General features: G+C 37.5%; 2 protein-coding genes and 3 non-coding genes across 5 annotated transcripts; 1 reads left to right on the top strand and 4 right to left on the bottom strand.

The window, feature by feature from the left end:
* The first annotated feature begins 199 nt into the window (after positions 1–199).
* On the top strand, positions 200–3766 carry LOC122040476 (receptor-like protein kinase FERONIA). The gene is made up of 2 exons (XM_042599800.1): positions 200–612; positions 698–3766. The coding sequence occupies exon 2, from the start codon at positions 862–864 to the stop codon at positions 3511–3513; it is 2652 nt and encodes an 883-aa protein (XP_042455734.1). The 5' UTR covers positions 200–612; positions 698–861; the 3' UTR covers positions 3514–3766.
* Positions 3767–8248: 4482 nt separating this feature from the next.
* Positions 8249–14019, bottom strand: LOC122040477 (eukaryotic translation initiation factor 2 subunit beta-like). Its single transcript, XM_042599801.1, has 10 exons — positions 13859–14019; positions 13579–13656; positions 13245–13350; positions 13088–13143; positions 12942–12990; positions 12344–12441; positions 11583–11728; positions 10791–10933; positions 9763–9848; positions 8249–8648 (listed from the first exon to the last, which is right to left on the bottom strand). Exons 2-10 carry the CDS (start codon positions 13621–13623, stop codon positions 8574–8576), a joined length of 804 nt encoding a protein of 267 aa, XP_042455735.1. The 5' UTR covers positions 13624–13656; positions 13859–14019; the 3' UTR covers positions 8249–8573.
* LOC122044778 lies at positions 8948–9029 on the bottom strand. Its single transcript, XR_006129782.1, has one exon. It is a non-coding gene; the product is annotated as a small nucleolar RNA SNORD34 (small nucleolar RNA).
* Positions 9286–9370, bottom strand: LOC122044777. Its single transcript, XR_006129781.1, has one exon. It is a non-coding gene; the product is annotated as a small nucleolar RNA SNORD34 (small nucleolar RNA).
* Positions 9580–9668, bottom strand: LOC122044776. Its single transcript, XR_006129780.1, has one exon. It is a non-coding gene; the product is annotated as a small nucleolar RNA SNORD34 (small nucleolar RNA).
* Positions 14020–15170: the final 1151 nt, after the last annotated feature.

Here is a 15170-nt window from a genome sequence, read left to right as displayed (position 1 = left end):
TCCATTTTAACCTTTAAATTATTTTTTCACATAAGATCTAATTTTTAAAATATCTCTAAATTTTATTAACGATAATGCCCGCCAATAATTAAGCACTTTAATGATAATAAAAAACAATAAAAAAATATTTTAGATTTAAAAAAGGTATATTGCTAGTTAAAGGTCATCACCGTCAAGAGCGCGCTCTCGAAGACTTTAAACTAAAAGCAATTAAAATGTTCCTTTCCCCAAAAAGCGCTGCTTCGGGGACTCGTAAAATCTCCTTCACGCTGCCCACGTTGCGTGCGGGCCCCACCACCACCCTCCCGTGCCCAGCCTCCATCCGACGGCTGCCCGCCGCGTGATCGACTGATCGATCTATCGGACCCCGCGATCCCGCCGTCGATCCTCTGGCAAATAGCTGGCGCAACGCGGTGGCGTCCGGAGAGAGAGAGTGAGAGAGACAGTTACCACCGCCACGTCGGTGGCGGATGCCAGCCAACTTCACCCGATTTGAGTACAGAGAGACCGGAGAGTTATAGGAATCCAGAAAAAGCGTTGTCGTCTATGAGCTGCAAGACAGCAAGAGCCGTTTTTTTCTAAATCTCCGCCGCCGCTCGGATCTCGCCGGAGGTATTTCCTTCCTCTTCTTGCCAGATCTGCTCTCATTTTGACGATTTCGAGTTGAAACTCTCGATGTTTCTGACTAAACTTGCAGGATCTTTGCATTTTTCTTCTTCTTCTTCCTTCTGTCGATTTGTTGTTTGAGTTGAGCAAAAATGCGAGAACTCGAGTGAGATTTCGAAGTTTTCCTTCAAGATCCAGTTCCTCGCCGTCGTTAGGGTTCCTCCGTTCCTAGATCGGAGTCCCTCCTTGTTTTCCATGGTGAACTGGCGCCATTTCAGATGGCCCTCGGCCTTCCTCCTTGCTTCCTTCCTCTTGCTCGTCTTCGCCGCCGGTGATAACTCGAAGTACACCCCCAGGGATTACATCCTCCTGAACTGCGGCTCCTCTGGGCGGGCCAGTGACTCAGACGGCCGTGTTTGGAACGCCGACACCGGATCGAAGTTTGCCCCTTCGCTGGACTCCGCCGGCCTCGCGGCCTCCCAGCAAGCCTCCTCGGTCCCGGAGGTACCTTACATGACGGCCAGGATCTTCACCTCGCCGTACACCTACTCCTTCCCCGTCGGCTCTGGCCGCAAGTTCATCCGCCTCTACTTCTACCCTTCAAATTACTCCACCCACGCCCAGTCCGACGCCTTCTTCGACGTCACCTGCAACAACCGCACCCTTCTCAGCAACTTCAGCGCCTTCCTGACCGCCAATTCTCTCAACTACGACCACCTCACGCGTGAGTACTCCGTCAACACCTCGACCGGCGGCGGGTTGGACCTCACCTTCACCCCATCAAGCTCCCACCCAAATGCCTTTGCCTTCATTAACGGTGTCGAAATCGTGTCGATGCCGGACGTCTTCACCTTAGGAAGTCCTAGCCTTTTCACCGGTGGACCTCCTGTGTCATTCCCTATAGAGCCAGACATGGCAATGGAGACGATGTATCGGCTCAATGTGGGTGGCCAATTCCTTTCCCCTACTCAGGATTCAGGCCTGTTTCGCACTTGGAGTGATGATTCGGAGTATATCTTCGGGGCCGCTTTCGGCGTGAGCTACTCCAATGACCCCAATGTCACGGTTGCTTACACCTCCGGTGTGCCGAGCTACACCGCACCCTTGGATGTTTACTCGACCGCGCGATCCATGGGACCGGATACAAACGTTAACCTGAACTACAACTTGACATGGATTGTCACCGTCGATGCTGGTTTCTTCTATCTTGTGAGGTTCCATTTCTGTGAGATACAGTATCCGATGACAAAGGTGAATCAGAGAGTGTTCCATATCTACGTTAACAACCAAACTGTGCAGGAGAATGCCGATGTAATCGCATGGAGCCATGGGATAGGCAAGCCTGTGTTTGAGGACTATGTTGTGTTTACAACAGGAAGTGGGCAGATGGATATGTGGGTTGCTCTCCATCCAGATACCGAGCAGAAGCCAGAGTACTATGATGCGATCTTGAATGGTCTTGAGGTCTTCAAGATTCAAAACAGCAATGCTAGTCTTGCCGGACTTAATCCGCCGCCGAGGCCTCAGCCGCCTGTGGATGCTAGCCGGATTTATGGTCGGTCCACAAGCCACAAGAGTAGAGCTGCAGTCGTTGCCAGTGGAGTGGCCGGAGGGTTAGTTTTTCTGATTGCTGGTTTTTGTCTCGTGGGATTCTGCAGGCGCCACAAGGCAAAAGGGAAGGATGCGGGTAGCAGCGACGGGCCTTCCGGTTGGCTGCCTCTCTCACTTTATGGCAATTCTCATTCGGCGACATCAGCCAAAACAAATGCCACTGGCAGCTATGCCTCCTCGCTCCCGGCCAACCTATGCCGCCACTTCTCGTTCGCGGAGATAAAGCTTGCAACCAAAGGTTTTGATGAGTCGCTCCTCCTCGGCGTTGGTGGATTCGGGAAGGTGTACCGCGGGGAGATAGATGGTGGGACAAATGTTGCTATAAAGCGCGGTAACCCAATGTCTGGGCAAGGCGTGCATGAGTTCCAAACTGAGATTGAGATGCTCTCGAAGCTCCGGCACAGGCATCTTGTCTCCTTGATTGGTTATTGTGAGGAGAACTGCGAGATGATCCTCGTGTATGATTATATGGCGCACGGCACACTGCGAGAGCATCTATACAAGACTCAGAAGCCACCCCTCACCTGGAGGCAACGACTTGAGATTTGCATTGGAGCTGCCCGCGGACTGCACTATCTCCATACGGGTGCCAAGTATATCATCATCCACAGAGATGTGAAGACCACAAACATCCTGCTAGATGAGAAATGGGTTGCTAAGGTTTCAGATTTCGGTCTTTCCAAGACTGGCCCGATGCTCGACCACACCCATGTCAGCACAGTTGTGAAGGGTAGCATTGGATATCTTGACCCGGAGTACTATAGGAGGCAGCAACTTACCGACAAGTCGGATGTTTACTCATTCGGGGTTGTGTTGTTTGAGGTCCTTTGCGCGAGGCCAGCTCTTAATCCAGCACTTCCAAAGGAACAAGTGAGTTTGGCTGAGTGGGCAGTGCACTGCCAGAAGAAGGGAATGCTTGATGACATCATCGACCCCTACCTGAAGGGCAAGATCGCACCACAGTGCCTCAAGAAGTTCACAGATACTGCCGAGAAGTGTGTGGCAGATAACAGCACAGAAAGACCATCCATGGGCGATGTTCTCTGGAACCTTGAGTTTGCCCTCCAGCTGCAGGAGAGTGCTGAGGAAAGCGGCAGCATCAGTACCGGTATATCCGATGAAACTCCTATGATGATTGGAAATAAAATTGTCGATGATCCATCCATGGAACCGAGTATCACAACGACATCAACCACCTCGATAAGTATCGGAGGGCAGAGTCTAGCAAGTGTCGACTCTGACAGCTTGACTCCTAGTGCTGTGTTCTCACAGATCATGAACCCAAAGGGAAGGTGAGCTCAAAGGTGATATGGCGCATCAATCTTCAACAAGGAACTCTAGCCTTTTGCTTTTCTATTGTTTTGATATTAATGTCCTTGTTAACTGGATTTGTTGAGTTTGCATAGTAATATTATTAGATATTGAGGTTTCAAGTAATCCGTGGAACTTGAATTATCTTGTATTGTGTCCTCTTAAGAATGAAATGGTCGTGTAACAAAATAAAGAGGTGTTGGTTTGTTAGTAGAACTAGAATGTTTTGTTATGTTAACCAGATTGGATTGGTCCTTGGTTTTCGATTTCTGTTATTAATTGCTGAAAGCAAAACTTCAAAGAAATGGTCTGCTCCACCCTTTGATCTCTGCTGTTTAACGGGTCATCAGGTATCTCCAAATTAGGAGTAGGCTTTTAGCTTCTTTTGGTTTGGTTTGAGTGTTTTCTGTTTTCATTTTCTATTTTCTACTTCTCATTTTCTATTTCTATTTTTGTGTTTGCTAATATAATTTTTAGAAAATAGAAAGTGTGTTTGGTATGATATGCTGTATTTTTATTTTTATAGAAAAGAAAATTGAGAAATACGTTTAGTAAGTTAATATGGAAAATGGTAAATAAAATAATTAATATTGCAAGGGCAAATATGTTAAAACATATTGTTTTTAGTTTCACATACTCATATATATTAAAAAAAAATACAAAGTTAATTATGGATTCTACTCCACATAATCATTTCATGTATGACTTGTAATTTCATCATGTGTCACATTTGAGCTATTTGGCTTGGATAAATTGAAATTGATTCTTATCACTAAAATCACTCTGAACTTCATAGTTTAACATATTTTTTAAAATTCAAAATCTTAATTTGAGCATCAAAATGTGCCGCTCTATAATATTACGACCAACATGAATAAATATACATAGAGAGAGTATTATCAATTATTTACCACACGAGATTTAAGGAAATTATTTTCTTATTTTGTCAATGCATCTATGAACACCCTTGAATCATTTATTGTCTCCTCCCAACTAGTATACACAAATGTGAAAAAGGATATTGAAATTGCATGCAAACATCATATTTTGTATTTTGTATAACAATAATCTTTCTACCACGAAAAGATGTCTGAATTGATGTTGGTACCCATGTTGACACGTGAGTCACATCAATAGCTCCAAGACAATTCAAAAAATCCACAATGTGTTATTAAGGATATATTATTAATGTATCTAGACACATTACGGTACAATATATATTTTAAAATACAAAAATCACTTTGGATATTCAATATGTCAGGTAGGACATCAGTGTTCATATAGTCGAATAGTATATGTGTCTAACGTACAAACAGCTCATAGAACTCGTTTGAACTATTTGCTATTGGTGTAGAATGGATGCTGAAATCGATCTGCACATCCAATATCGTGTGTTGTGCTCGATGATAGTAAGAACATAGCGACACCTTCTTCAATTGTAATTTTCGTTCCATTTTACAATAGATTCATCTCTTTTAATGTTCTATAAAAAATTACAAACATATATCTTGACATACAAAAATTGTCAAAGCAAACTTGAGGATATCCATTAAGTATTTCTTATATGTAACATATGAAGAATGATGACATTCGATCAATGTATCCAAGAAAATCAGTTATCATGTCATGAAAAAATTCATTTGTGATACCCAATATAAGCAAATTGATATCTGGGCCTACTTCATCAAATTCATCATTAGAGCTTGACAAGACCTACAATAAACTTATATTAAAATCAACACAAATTCATAAAATTACTAATAGATTCGTCTCAAATCAATAAATAATTCAAATTAAAAAGTTCAACATAATTTTCAATATTAAATTCCAAAATATCAAACAAGTATAAATATTCAAGCCTAGAAATCAAATAAACTCCATTAATATTAAATAGTCTTCAGCTAGGTAATAAAAGCAATTCTCATTAACTTGGCAACATATGATCCTACGTATGCTCAAGATTGAGGCAATACAATCATTCAGTTCTCTTATTTGATGAAATTTTCATGAAAATTTCACGCAGACCAGATTTAAGGAAAGTTTCTATAGCTTTTGCGTACACTTTGGTAGATAAATTATCCATCCCATTTAAAATCTGCATGCACATGTCTATAGAGTAAAGATCATTGAACACGCTAGTTCCATTTTTTCCTAGCAATAGATTCTCCACTCAGCTGTTGTATTGTATTACTCCACTTGTCCATACAAACTTCATATTTTACAATTTTTTAAAGTTTAGAATCTTTACGTCAATAATTATTCAATGATTCTGCACCACAAAGTCATCGATTATTAGATTCCCCTCCAACATCCTCATTCTCATCATCAACGACTTCAACATACATCTTTATTAATGAATGTTTCTTTGAGTTCTCCCTCTACATAAGATGTGAGACTTAATTGAGTAGAAGTCTTGTGCATATCATATGTTGTAATTATCCCGTCGAAAATTTCAATAAGAATGTGGGAATAATCATAGCCTTCCTTTCTATTTTTCGTAGTGATGTCAATGGGTAGACTTAATTGAGTAGAAGCCTTCTGCATATCATATGTTGTAATTATCCCGTCGAAAATTTCAATAAGAATGTGGGAATAATCATAGCCTTCCTTTCTATTTTTCGTAGGGATGTCAATGGGTTAGGTTCGGGTCGGATTCTATATCTTCCGTACCCATATCCATCGGGTATAAGATATCCAATGGGTATACGCATACCCATTAAAGGACCGGATATATTCTATACGTGTAATTTTTCTTTTTTCTATCGAGCTATTATCATTCAACAAAAACATATTAAAATTAACATCCTATTAAATATATATATATATATATATATATATATATATATATATATATATATATATATATATATATAATTAAAAAAAAGATTAAATATCTATATAGGCCTACTGATATCAACAAAAAATAGTAAGTTGATTTTAGAAAAAGAAAATTTTCTTTAATATATGTATATATATTATTTAATCGGGTATTCGGGTCGGGTATCAGGTATTGATAGTCTCTCCATACCCTCCTTCATTCGGCTCGGATGTTGGATCCTCCATCGAGTTCGGGTGAAATTGTCAACCTTAATTTTTCTATACCATTGTTTAGGAAAATTAATATTTTATTATACACTAACATATATATAAATATATAGTTCAATGGATACAAATATTTACCATATAAAATCGATGTCAAGATCCATTATCACACCAATATGAACAAGTAATGTAACAAAAAGTCGTTGCCTGGTACGTAAACGATTCCATTTACCTTTGAACCTATCTACACCATAATTCATCTTTATAGTCAGATATAATTCTTTATTGATCTTTTCGCAAACCGTATTACTAAAGATAGATATTTGTAACTTATTTTGTTTCACTTTTTCATAAATAATCTCAAAACATTAGCCTTTTGACCACTCATGTTTCTTAACTTCGATATTGAGATTATGCCCTCCGATAATATCTTCTATAAAAATTTATCTTAGTATTTAGAAAATTTAATGTAATTCTAAGTAAACAAAACATATGAAAATACCAACATATTCTAAATGTTTTAATGTAATTCTAGAGTAAACAAAACATATGAAAATACCAACATATTGACTATGCTACTTGTAGAAAATTCTGTATCACTTGCTTCTTTGGAGGCCCTTTCTAATCGGTAACAAATAGTTCTATCTTATTTTCGTTTTAATTCTTGATGAACTAAACATTATCCTTATTGACCCCTTTCTTTTGGTCATCTCTTCCAATAGATAAGAAAGATCATTTATCCGATCATAAAGGTCAAAATGCTCTCTGGAAACCAAACACTTTATAAAAACCACATTCTCACAAGAAAAATAAAAAAAAATGCCCAAACTAAACCCACTCTTAGCTTTTCATTCCCTTTCCGCATAAGAAGCAGCGCAAACACGGCAAACTGTCATCGTTAGGCGATGGCCGGCCTCGGCTGTTGTTGCTCCACAATGGCCGCTTGCTTGCAGTCGCCTCCTACTCACTTAGAGGATAATTTTGAAAGAAAATTGTTATTAACCTTAGAATGAAAAACCTAAAGCTTCCAAAGTTTTCCGATTCCGGATTATATTCCCTAATTCTTAACATGACAAGGATATTGCATTATCGGAAATCATTAATTACTTGAACAAAACAAAGTTATCCTTGATAACCTACTAAGGTTATCAAGGATAACCCCAATCAAACGCGCCCATTGCCGCCGTGCCTGATTCATCATGACACCACCACGACCCAATTGGCCTCTCATCGATGTTTAACTGCAAATATTCCTGATCTTTATCCCACTGTCACCCTTTCTGGCACTTGAAAGCAAAAACAAAGAGGTAAGTCGCAAAGTTGTTCTGCTACAATAGTGGTAGGTGCAAGAGTTAACCAAGACCTATAAAGGAGAATGCCAAAAGGCTAGATTTCACTCGCTGAACTAGGAACATAAAATGAAGTTTTAACTAGGCACATACCTGGCTGAGCTCTATTGACCTTGCCGCACGCCCAGGGACAATTCTACCCAGACAGTTTCAAGCTCCTTCACCTCAAGTCTCCTTGAATGAACAAAGGATGGAAACTTGAGGCTATCTTAAAAATCTCAGCAATCCACACTTCGGTTTAAACAGACCCTTACTGCCTTTGAGAATTAACTTTCTAGTTGGCTGACTAATCAAGCAAAACGAAGCAGAAATGTATACTCCTGAAGGCAAAACCAGAACATTTTCAAATAATTTTAACAAACTGGTAAATCCTGCCAGTGTATTTACTTTTTTTGTTAGGACCAAGGCAAATACTTAATTACTGTTGAATTGATGGTGAACAGGCTACAGATGCAATAATGTCGAGCTCCAAACTGTAGGGAAACAAATCTGGAGAAATTCTTTTCTTTTTGGTTCGTGAAAGGCAGAAACAAACAGGTTGAATGCACAGCTCAAGTGCCTTTCCGACGCTTCACAAGTGCAACGAAACAAGCTTTGATAGGTGCACTCAGCTCAAGTGCCTTTCCAACGCTTCACAAGTGCAACGAAACCAGCTTAAGTGCCTTTCCGACGCTTCACAAGTGCAACGAAACCAGCTTTGATAGGTGCGACTGAGCGCGAAGAGCCACACTGCATGAAAAATGAACAAATTCATCGTGCCAGAAGAAAACCAAAACAGTGGAAGAAACAAGAAAAGAAAATTTGGGGACCAGAAGAGGAGAAACAAAAGGAAAAGGATTTTAGGGGCTCGAACGAGGACAGACATTGGCAATAGGAAAAACTAATATCATAGAAAAAAAAGGCGTAATTTCTGGAATGATGAAGACAGGAACAATGGAAGACAGATAGCATGCTTATGATATGTCATATCATTTTGCAAGTTAGATGTATTGATCGTTAAAGCTACTTTTCCATGTTTTAGCCCTTCACAAAGCCTCAGAACAACATAATCTTTTATCATACAGCAATCAAGCAATGTAGGCAAATACTAGTTGATCATCCTGGGCCTCGTGATAAATTAAAACCATGAAATGTTGCATAATTCAGAAGAATAAAATGAGAAGACTACAATTTGAAGTCCGTATCAGGGAAAGAAGAAAACACAAGCTAAAAGAATGAAATGCTGATCACTTGAGGTGTAAGTTTGTGGAGTATGTCCCAGACATTTGAATAGAGTTTTGAACGAGGCCGGTAGAGAAAGTGAATCTGAATGCCATTGCTGTTCTATATCAAGTAAAATCCAATCTGCTAATGCTTTAATCCTTCCCAAAGCCTCAGAACAACTTGATATTTTTATCATAAGGCTAATCAAGCAATGTAGGCAAAATATAAGTTGGTCATCATTGGCCCTATGATGAATATAAACAAATAGACAGTGCACAGATAAAGGGATGAGGCGAACAATATTCCATTGTCATTTTAGGAAAGGTGCAGACTCACCTAACAGAATAAAAAACACACATGAAGTGCAACTTTATTAAGTTTGCACCAGTATTTATATCGTGTTTATACTTGCAGGATGCCACAATAACATACAAGAATTCTGCTGCTATATTACCAGCAAGGCCTCAGAATACCATGTTTTTTTTTTATCACAAACTAATCATGCAATGTAGGCAAAAATATACTAGTTGATCATCATAGGCCTTGTGGAACATAGGAAAAGGAAAAAGTAACCCTGCATAAACAGGATCAAAGTAAAATATATCAATTAATTAGACATATGATCAGATTAAACATTCACCTGTTCACAGCGAAGAAAGAATAATCGGTTCTCCTTTGAAAGTATGGTATCAGGACTTTTGCAGCCATTGCATATTACATACTCATCTGAAGGAAAAGAAAGGTGATTATTGGACAAATTGGAAAGAACAAACACATGGCATGCCTAATTGAGTAACACAAGGGAATGGGTTGGAGGGAAATTGTGTTCCTTTCCCTTTCCTTCCACCACCCCTCGTTCCTCCTATTCATCGACCTAAGTAAATAGGATATAAAGGTCCACTATTAACTGGCTAGATTTGAAGGTAAAATCTACAACCATCCAAAAAAAATGATTTCCTATTAATAATATATTATATAGAAATATCATGATCAATGAGTGTGAGACTTATGGTAAAGCAAACAAAAGATGTGCTTTTGGTTTAGAGTTATAGCAGATGAATTTACAATTTAGAACCAACCAGAATATCATTTCATAAATCGTGGGTCTAAACAACAACCCAATTTTCGAATAGTTTAAGAATGTATGTAGAGACAAAAAAAATTAACATGCAAACACATATCAAGAACAAGAAAAATTAATGTGACAACCTAATTGTCTTTCAAATTGGCATTCCATTGTAAGATACCAACCAAGTTTATCCTAATGCAATAAACATCACTGCTTAACAAGCTTTATAATTTTGCGTTAAAAAAGGGTGCCAACAATGGCATAGGAAACAACATGAAATGCAATTAGTAGTAAAACTGTGAAGTAAGAGAACATGCAAAAACAAGAGAATAATTAAATAAGCTTTATTTACTCAGGTTCATCCACTAAGTAAATAATTAACTGGATATATTTGAAGGTAAAATCTACCAGCAGGCTATAACATGTTTTATGATGAGTTGGTTATGAACCAAATTTTTTAATGAAGCAGCCCTTGATTTATCTAGCCAGTTGTTCAGTGAAGAAAATAAGCTGATGTTTGACATGAAAGTAAACAGGCCGCCTATAATGGATGCTAATGCATCAAAAATGTAAACTTCAAAATTCTCGCAAAGACTTACTGATGTATCTTCTAAGGATTCCCTCAAAATTTTTTGGGGCAAATCTTCCCTTAATAACCAATCTCTGCTGCCCATCAAGTGATCCATTTGTTCCCATTTCAGCCAGTAAAAAATTCATAACATGCTCTGGTTGCCTATGCATCCTGCAGAACATAAATAACTTAATACAATGCAATTGTCATCGCCGAAAACTGAACACACAAAAAATACTATAGAAGTATCATGAGTGTGAAACTTATGGTAAAGCAAACAAAAGATTTTTGCTTTTAGTTTAGAGTTACAGCAGATGGATTTGCAATTTACAAACATCCAAAAAAATTGATTTCCTATTAATAAGATATTATATAGAAATATCATGATTCATGAATGTGAGACTTATGGTAAAGCAAACAAAAGATGTGCTTTTGGTTTAGAGTTATAGACTTACAGCAGATGAATTTACAATTTAGAACCAACCAGAAAATCATTTCATAAATTGTGGGTCTAAACAACAACTCAGTTTTCCAGTAGCTTAAGAATGTATGTAGAGAGAAAAAAAATTAACATGCAAACTCATGTCAAGAACAAGAAAAATTAATGTGAAACAACCTAATTGTCTTTCAAATTAGCATTCCATTGTAAGATACCAACCAAGTTTATCCTAATGCAACAAACATCACTACTGCTTAACAAGCTTTACAATTTTGCGCTAAAAAAGGGTGCCAACAATGGCATACGAAACAACATGAAATGCAATTAGTAGTAAAACTGTGAAGTAAGAGAACATGCAAACACAAGAGAAAGCAGTCATACGTTTTGCACAGATCCATAAAATTCACAAAAACTGTCTTCTTGGTTCCTTCTCTAAGAACTTGTGGAGGCCTCATCACAGTCCTACGTCTATCTCCAGCAAGATCAGGATTATTCTCACGTAATATATTGAATACTCGACCCAGAAGCTGTATTAACATATACAAATATCAGAATTTAAATAAAAATTCTGAGAATTATGGCTCCAAGAGAAAACAAAAGGTCACCAGACATGTAAATGTAGGAAGGCCTCAGTAAATCCAACTTCCAACTTATCATAAGAACTGCCTTGCAACAAACCAAGGCTTATCCCACTAGGTGGGATCGGCGCGTTGGTTCACACCCACACAAAAAAAAAAATCACAAGATGCAAGCCTGCAACTTTTAAGTGGCACTACAGTCTGCAAATCATACAAATAAAGGCAGACTCTGAGTTTGGTTGGTCCAATAAAATGCAGTACAATGATTGGGCCTGTAAAAAACATCAACAAAGATGGTGGTAGAAGGGTACAATGTGTATAGTTTCGCCATTGATCTCTTCTTCCCTCCAAAAGCACAAACTACTCATCACTTTCAGTTGATTAACTCCACTAAAACAATCTACCAAAGAGTTCACACAAAAAGGAAAGCCAACTTTCAAAATCATTGCCACCCAAAAGATTTACATGTAATTCAAGAGTACACCCACTTTAAAGTTTATATAAGTCATCTTTCAAGACCATTTTCAACGGAATAAAAAAATACAAATAATAAACGGTACATACCTCTTCATATATATAGTCACGATCAGTTCCTTCCCAAGGGTATCGACTAACTCCAAGGACAATACCTTCTCCTTCCTCATCCTCCCCAACTTGATCACCTGTTGATCAATTACATTGTTATCTAGAAGCAAATTCATTAAATACAATTTCTTGAATTTCTAATGGTAAGAAAGATTGTTGCATATGGTTACCATGCATAGTTCAGAAATATCACTGGATGACTTACCCTAGGGTGCCCCTAGTTAATGCAAATAGCTAAAGGGTGCTCTAATTGTTTGAAAACTACCCAAAAACAGACTATATTATTTAAATATTAGTTTTTCACGAAAGTCTCTTAACATGATTTGAAAAATTTGATATAAAGTGAATACCAATGTTGTTGAACTGACAGAATGCGTTGAATTTAAAAGCTCACTGCACTTGGTTCGCTGCACATCAACACTCACTTGCATGGATAATGTTTTAATAGCATGGGTATTTTATTTTTCTGGAAATAAAATATCCACTGATAAGGATGCATCTATTATTGCAATTTTCAAAAAGTTCATTTAACCCACTTAAATCTTCTGAATTAACAAACTACGCAAAGAGATCTTACCGGTTTGGTCTTGGTCTTCATTTTCATCATTCAGGAAGTTAGTCTCAACCTGTCAATAAATATGCAAAAGAATAATATAATTAAGAAAAAGTAGCTATAGTAATTTTAGCAAATATGGCTCAAATCGGTAGAGCTTTCCTACTGACAGGTTTCTTCTTCTTTTTCTTCAAGCCAACAAAGCTAGGTTCGCTTGATTCAGTAACTGAAACAAGAAGATAATTTTATCTTTGAAAATCACAAATATGATTTATCAACAAGGATGAACAAGTTTTAAAGAGTAATGGGCTTCACCAATTATAATACCTGTTAAATTTTCTGTTTTCTCAGTTAATTTGTCTACCTCTTCAACAGGATCCTGAACCACGGGTTTCTTCTTTTTCTTCTTCTTAGTTGGATCGAAGGGCACCAACTACATCCATAGTAGCCAAAAGTTATAAAAGAAAATTAACAAATAGAAATAAAAAGGTAAAAGGTATAATAAAGTAACAATGCAACGGAGAATGAAAAGTTGACAACATATCAATGGGGTCAAATTAATTACAACCGGACGATACAATGATCCTACCAAAAGAGCAATGCAACCTGCAGTGTTTCAATAATAAAACATACTAGCTAGAGAAAACCCCAACATTGATACCTCTGGGACCTCCTCCTTCAGTTCAGTAGGATCCCCACCCGCCATATTGTTCTAGACTTCAAATTTTCAAATATGAATCTGAAGATGCCACAAAAAACAATCCCATTAGAACAGAAACTACAGCCAGAAAGAGGAACAGAGGAGCTATCAGATCAAAGCTCTGGTACCAAACATAGCAGAAAATGATATCAACAATTAAAACGAAAAAGAACAGATCTGGAACAAGATCAACCGATAAACGCATCCCAAACCTGGAACACAGAATCATCGATCCAAGTACCTGGAACACACTCCCGAACCAAACTACTAGCCCCGAATCAGCAACGATAGTGGATTACGGCAAAGGAGGCAGCGATAGTGAACTACGGCGGAGGCAGCGACGAGAAAGATGGAAGCTGCCCCCTTAACGAATGCTGTCCCTGCTTCAGCTCGCTTGCAATTTATACTGAGGATGCCGATTGGAGTAGGGTTTTGCTCGATGGCGCACCACGCGATTCCGTCCGGTCCACCGAATCATGTCCAAAGCCAGAGTTCTGGAGTTAATTCGACCCGGTTCAACCGCCGGCCCATAGCGGTCCAGTTTAGACAATAATACGAAGTAAAAAAAATCTAAAGGAAAATAGAGAGGGTGAAAAATGGGAAAAAAAATATTATTATTAATTCATTTGTGATGTGTACATGAAAGAATGTACTTATGCTCTGTTTTTATTTGGGAGGACAGATTTAAAAATAAAGAAAGTTTTTTTTAAAAAATTACTGTTTGCTTTTTAATCATATAACATTTTTATGTTGAAATTTGAAATCATTTATTATCATGAAAACTTGACAATTCTTACTATTTAATCAACAATATAATCTCACCCTAACATTGTACTATGGCAAAATATTCTTCATGATTTATATGACTTTATCTTGTCGTGGGGGCGATAATATATTGGGTTGAGCAGTATCACTTTTGCTTCAATTAATAATATAATCTTAACATAAATAAATATTATAAATCATGTGAGTATTAACATAATGTATTAGTGATATAAATTTGATAAATCAATTAAAAAGTGAATTAGCCAACATTCTCAAAGTATAATAATATTTTAAGTTATCTAATATACAAGTTAAAAAAAAATAGATCCGTTATCTTAGTGATCATCCTAATGCCGACCTTATGGATATGAAAAAAGATTTATACAGACATATAGACCATAGACATACGAGGAGATAATCTAATATACAAGTTAAAAGCCTTTATCGAAGGATGACAACAATAAAGCATCATCAGATAAAGAAATATTCTTTATTGACAGTAAGCTACACCAAACACTCATGTATATGGTTGGATACTCTGTTTAAAGTTAGACTCGAAATTTTCATTTTTAGGATGTCATTTCCTCCATTTATTACGATTGTTCAATTCCAATTAATATTTTATTGGTTAATCTGAAAAGCCAACACAAGTCAACTTTTTCATACTATATATGTTAATTCATTTAAGTATAGCAAAATTATAAAACAAGAAACTACAAATATTAACATTTAAAATATCAAAGAGTATGGAAGATCAAAGAATATAAAGACAGAAACCAATGGAAAAG

Source organism: Zingiber officinale, chromosome 2A, assembly GCF_018446385.1.
Source record: "Zingiber officinale cultivar Zhangliang chromosome 2A, Zo_v1.1, whole genome shotgun sequence".
Lineage (NCBI taxonomy): Eukaryota > Viridiplantae > Streptophyta > Magnoliopsida > Zingiberales > Zingiberaceae > Zingiber > Zingiber officinale.
This window is presented reverse-complemented; position numbering and strand designations above follow the sequence as displayed.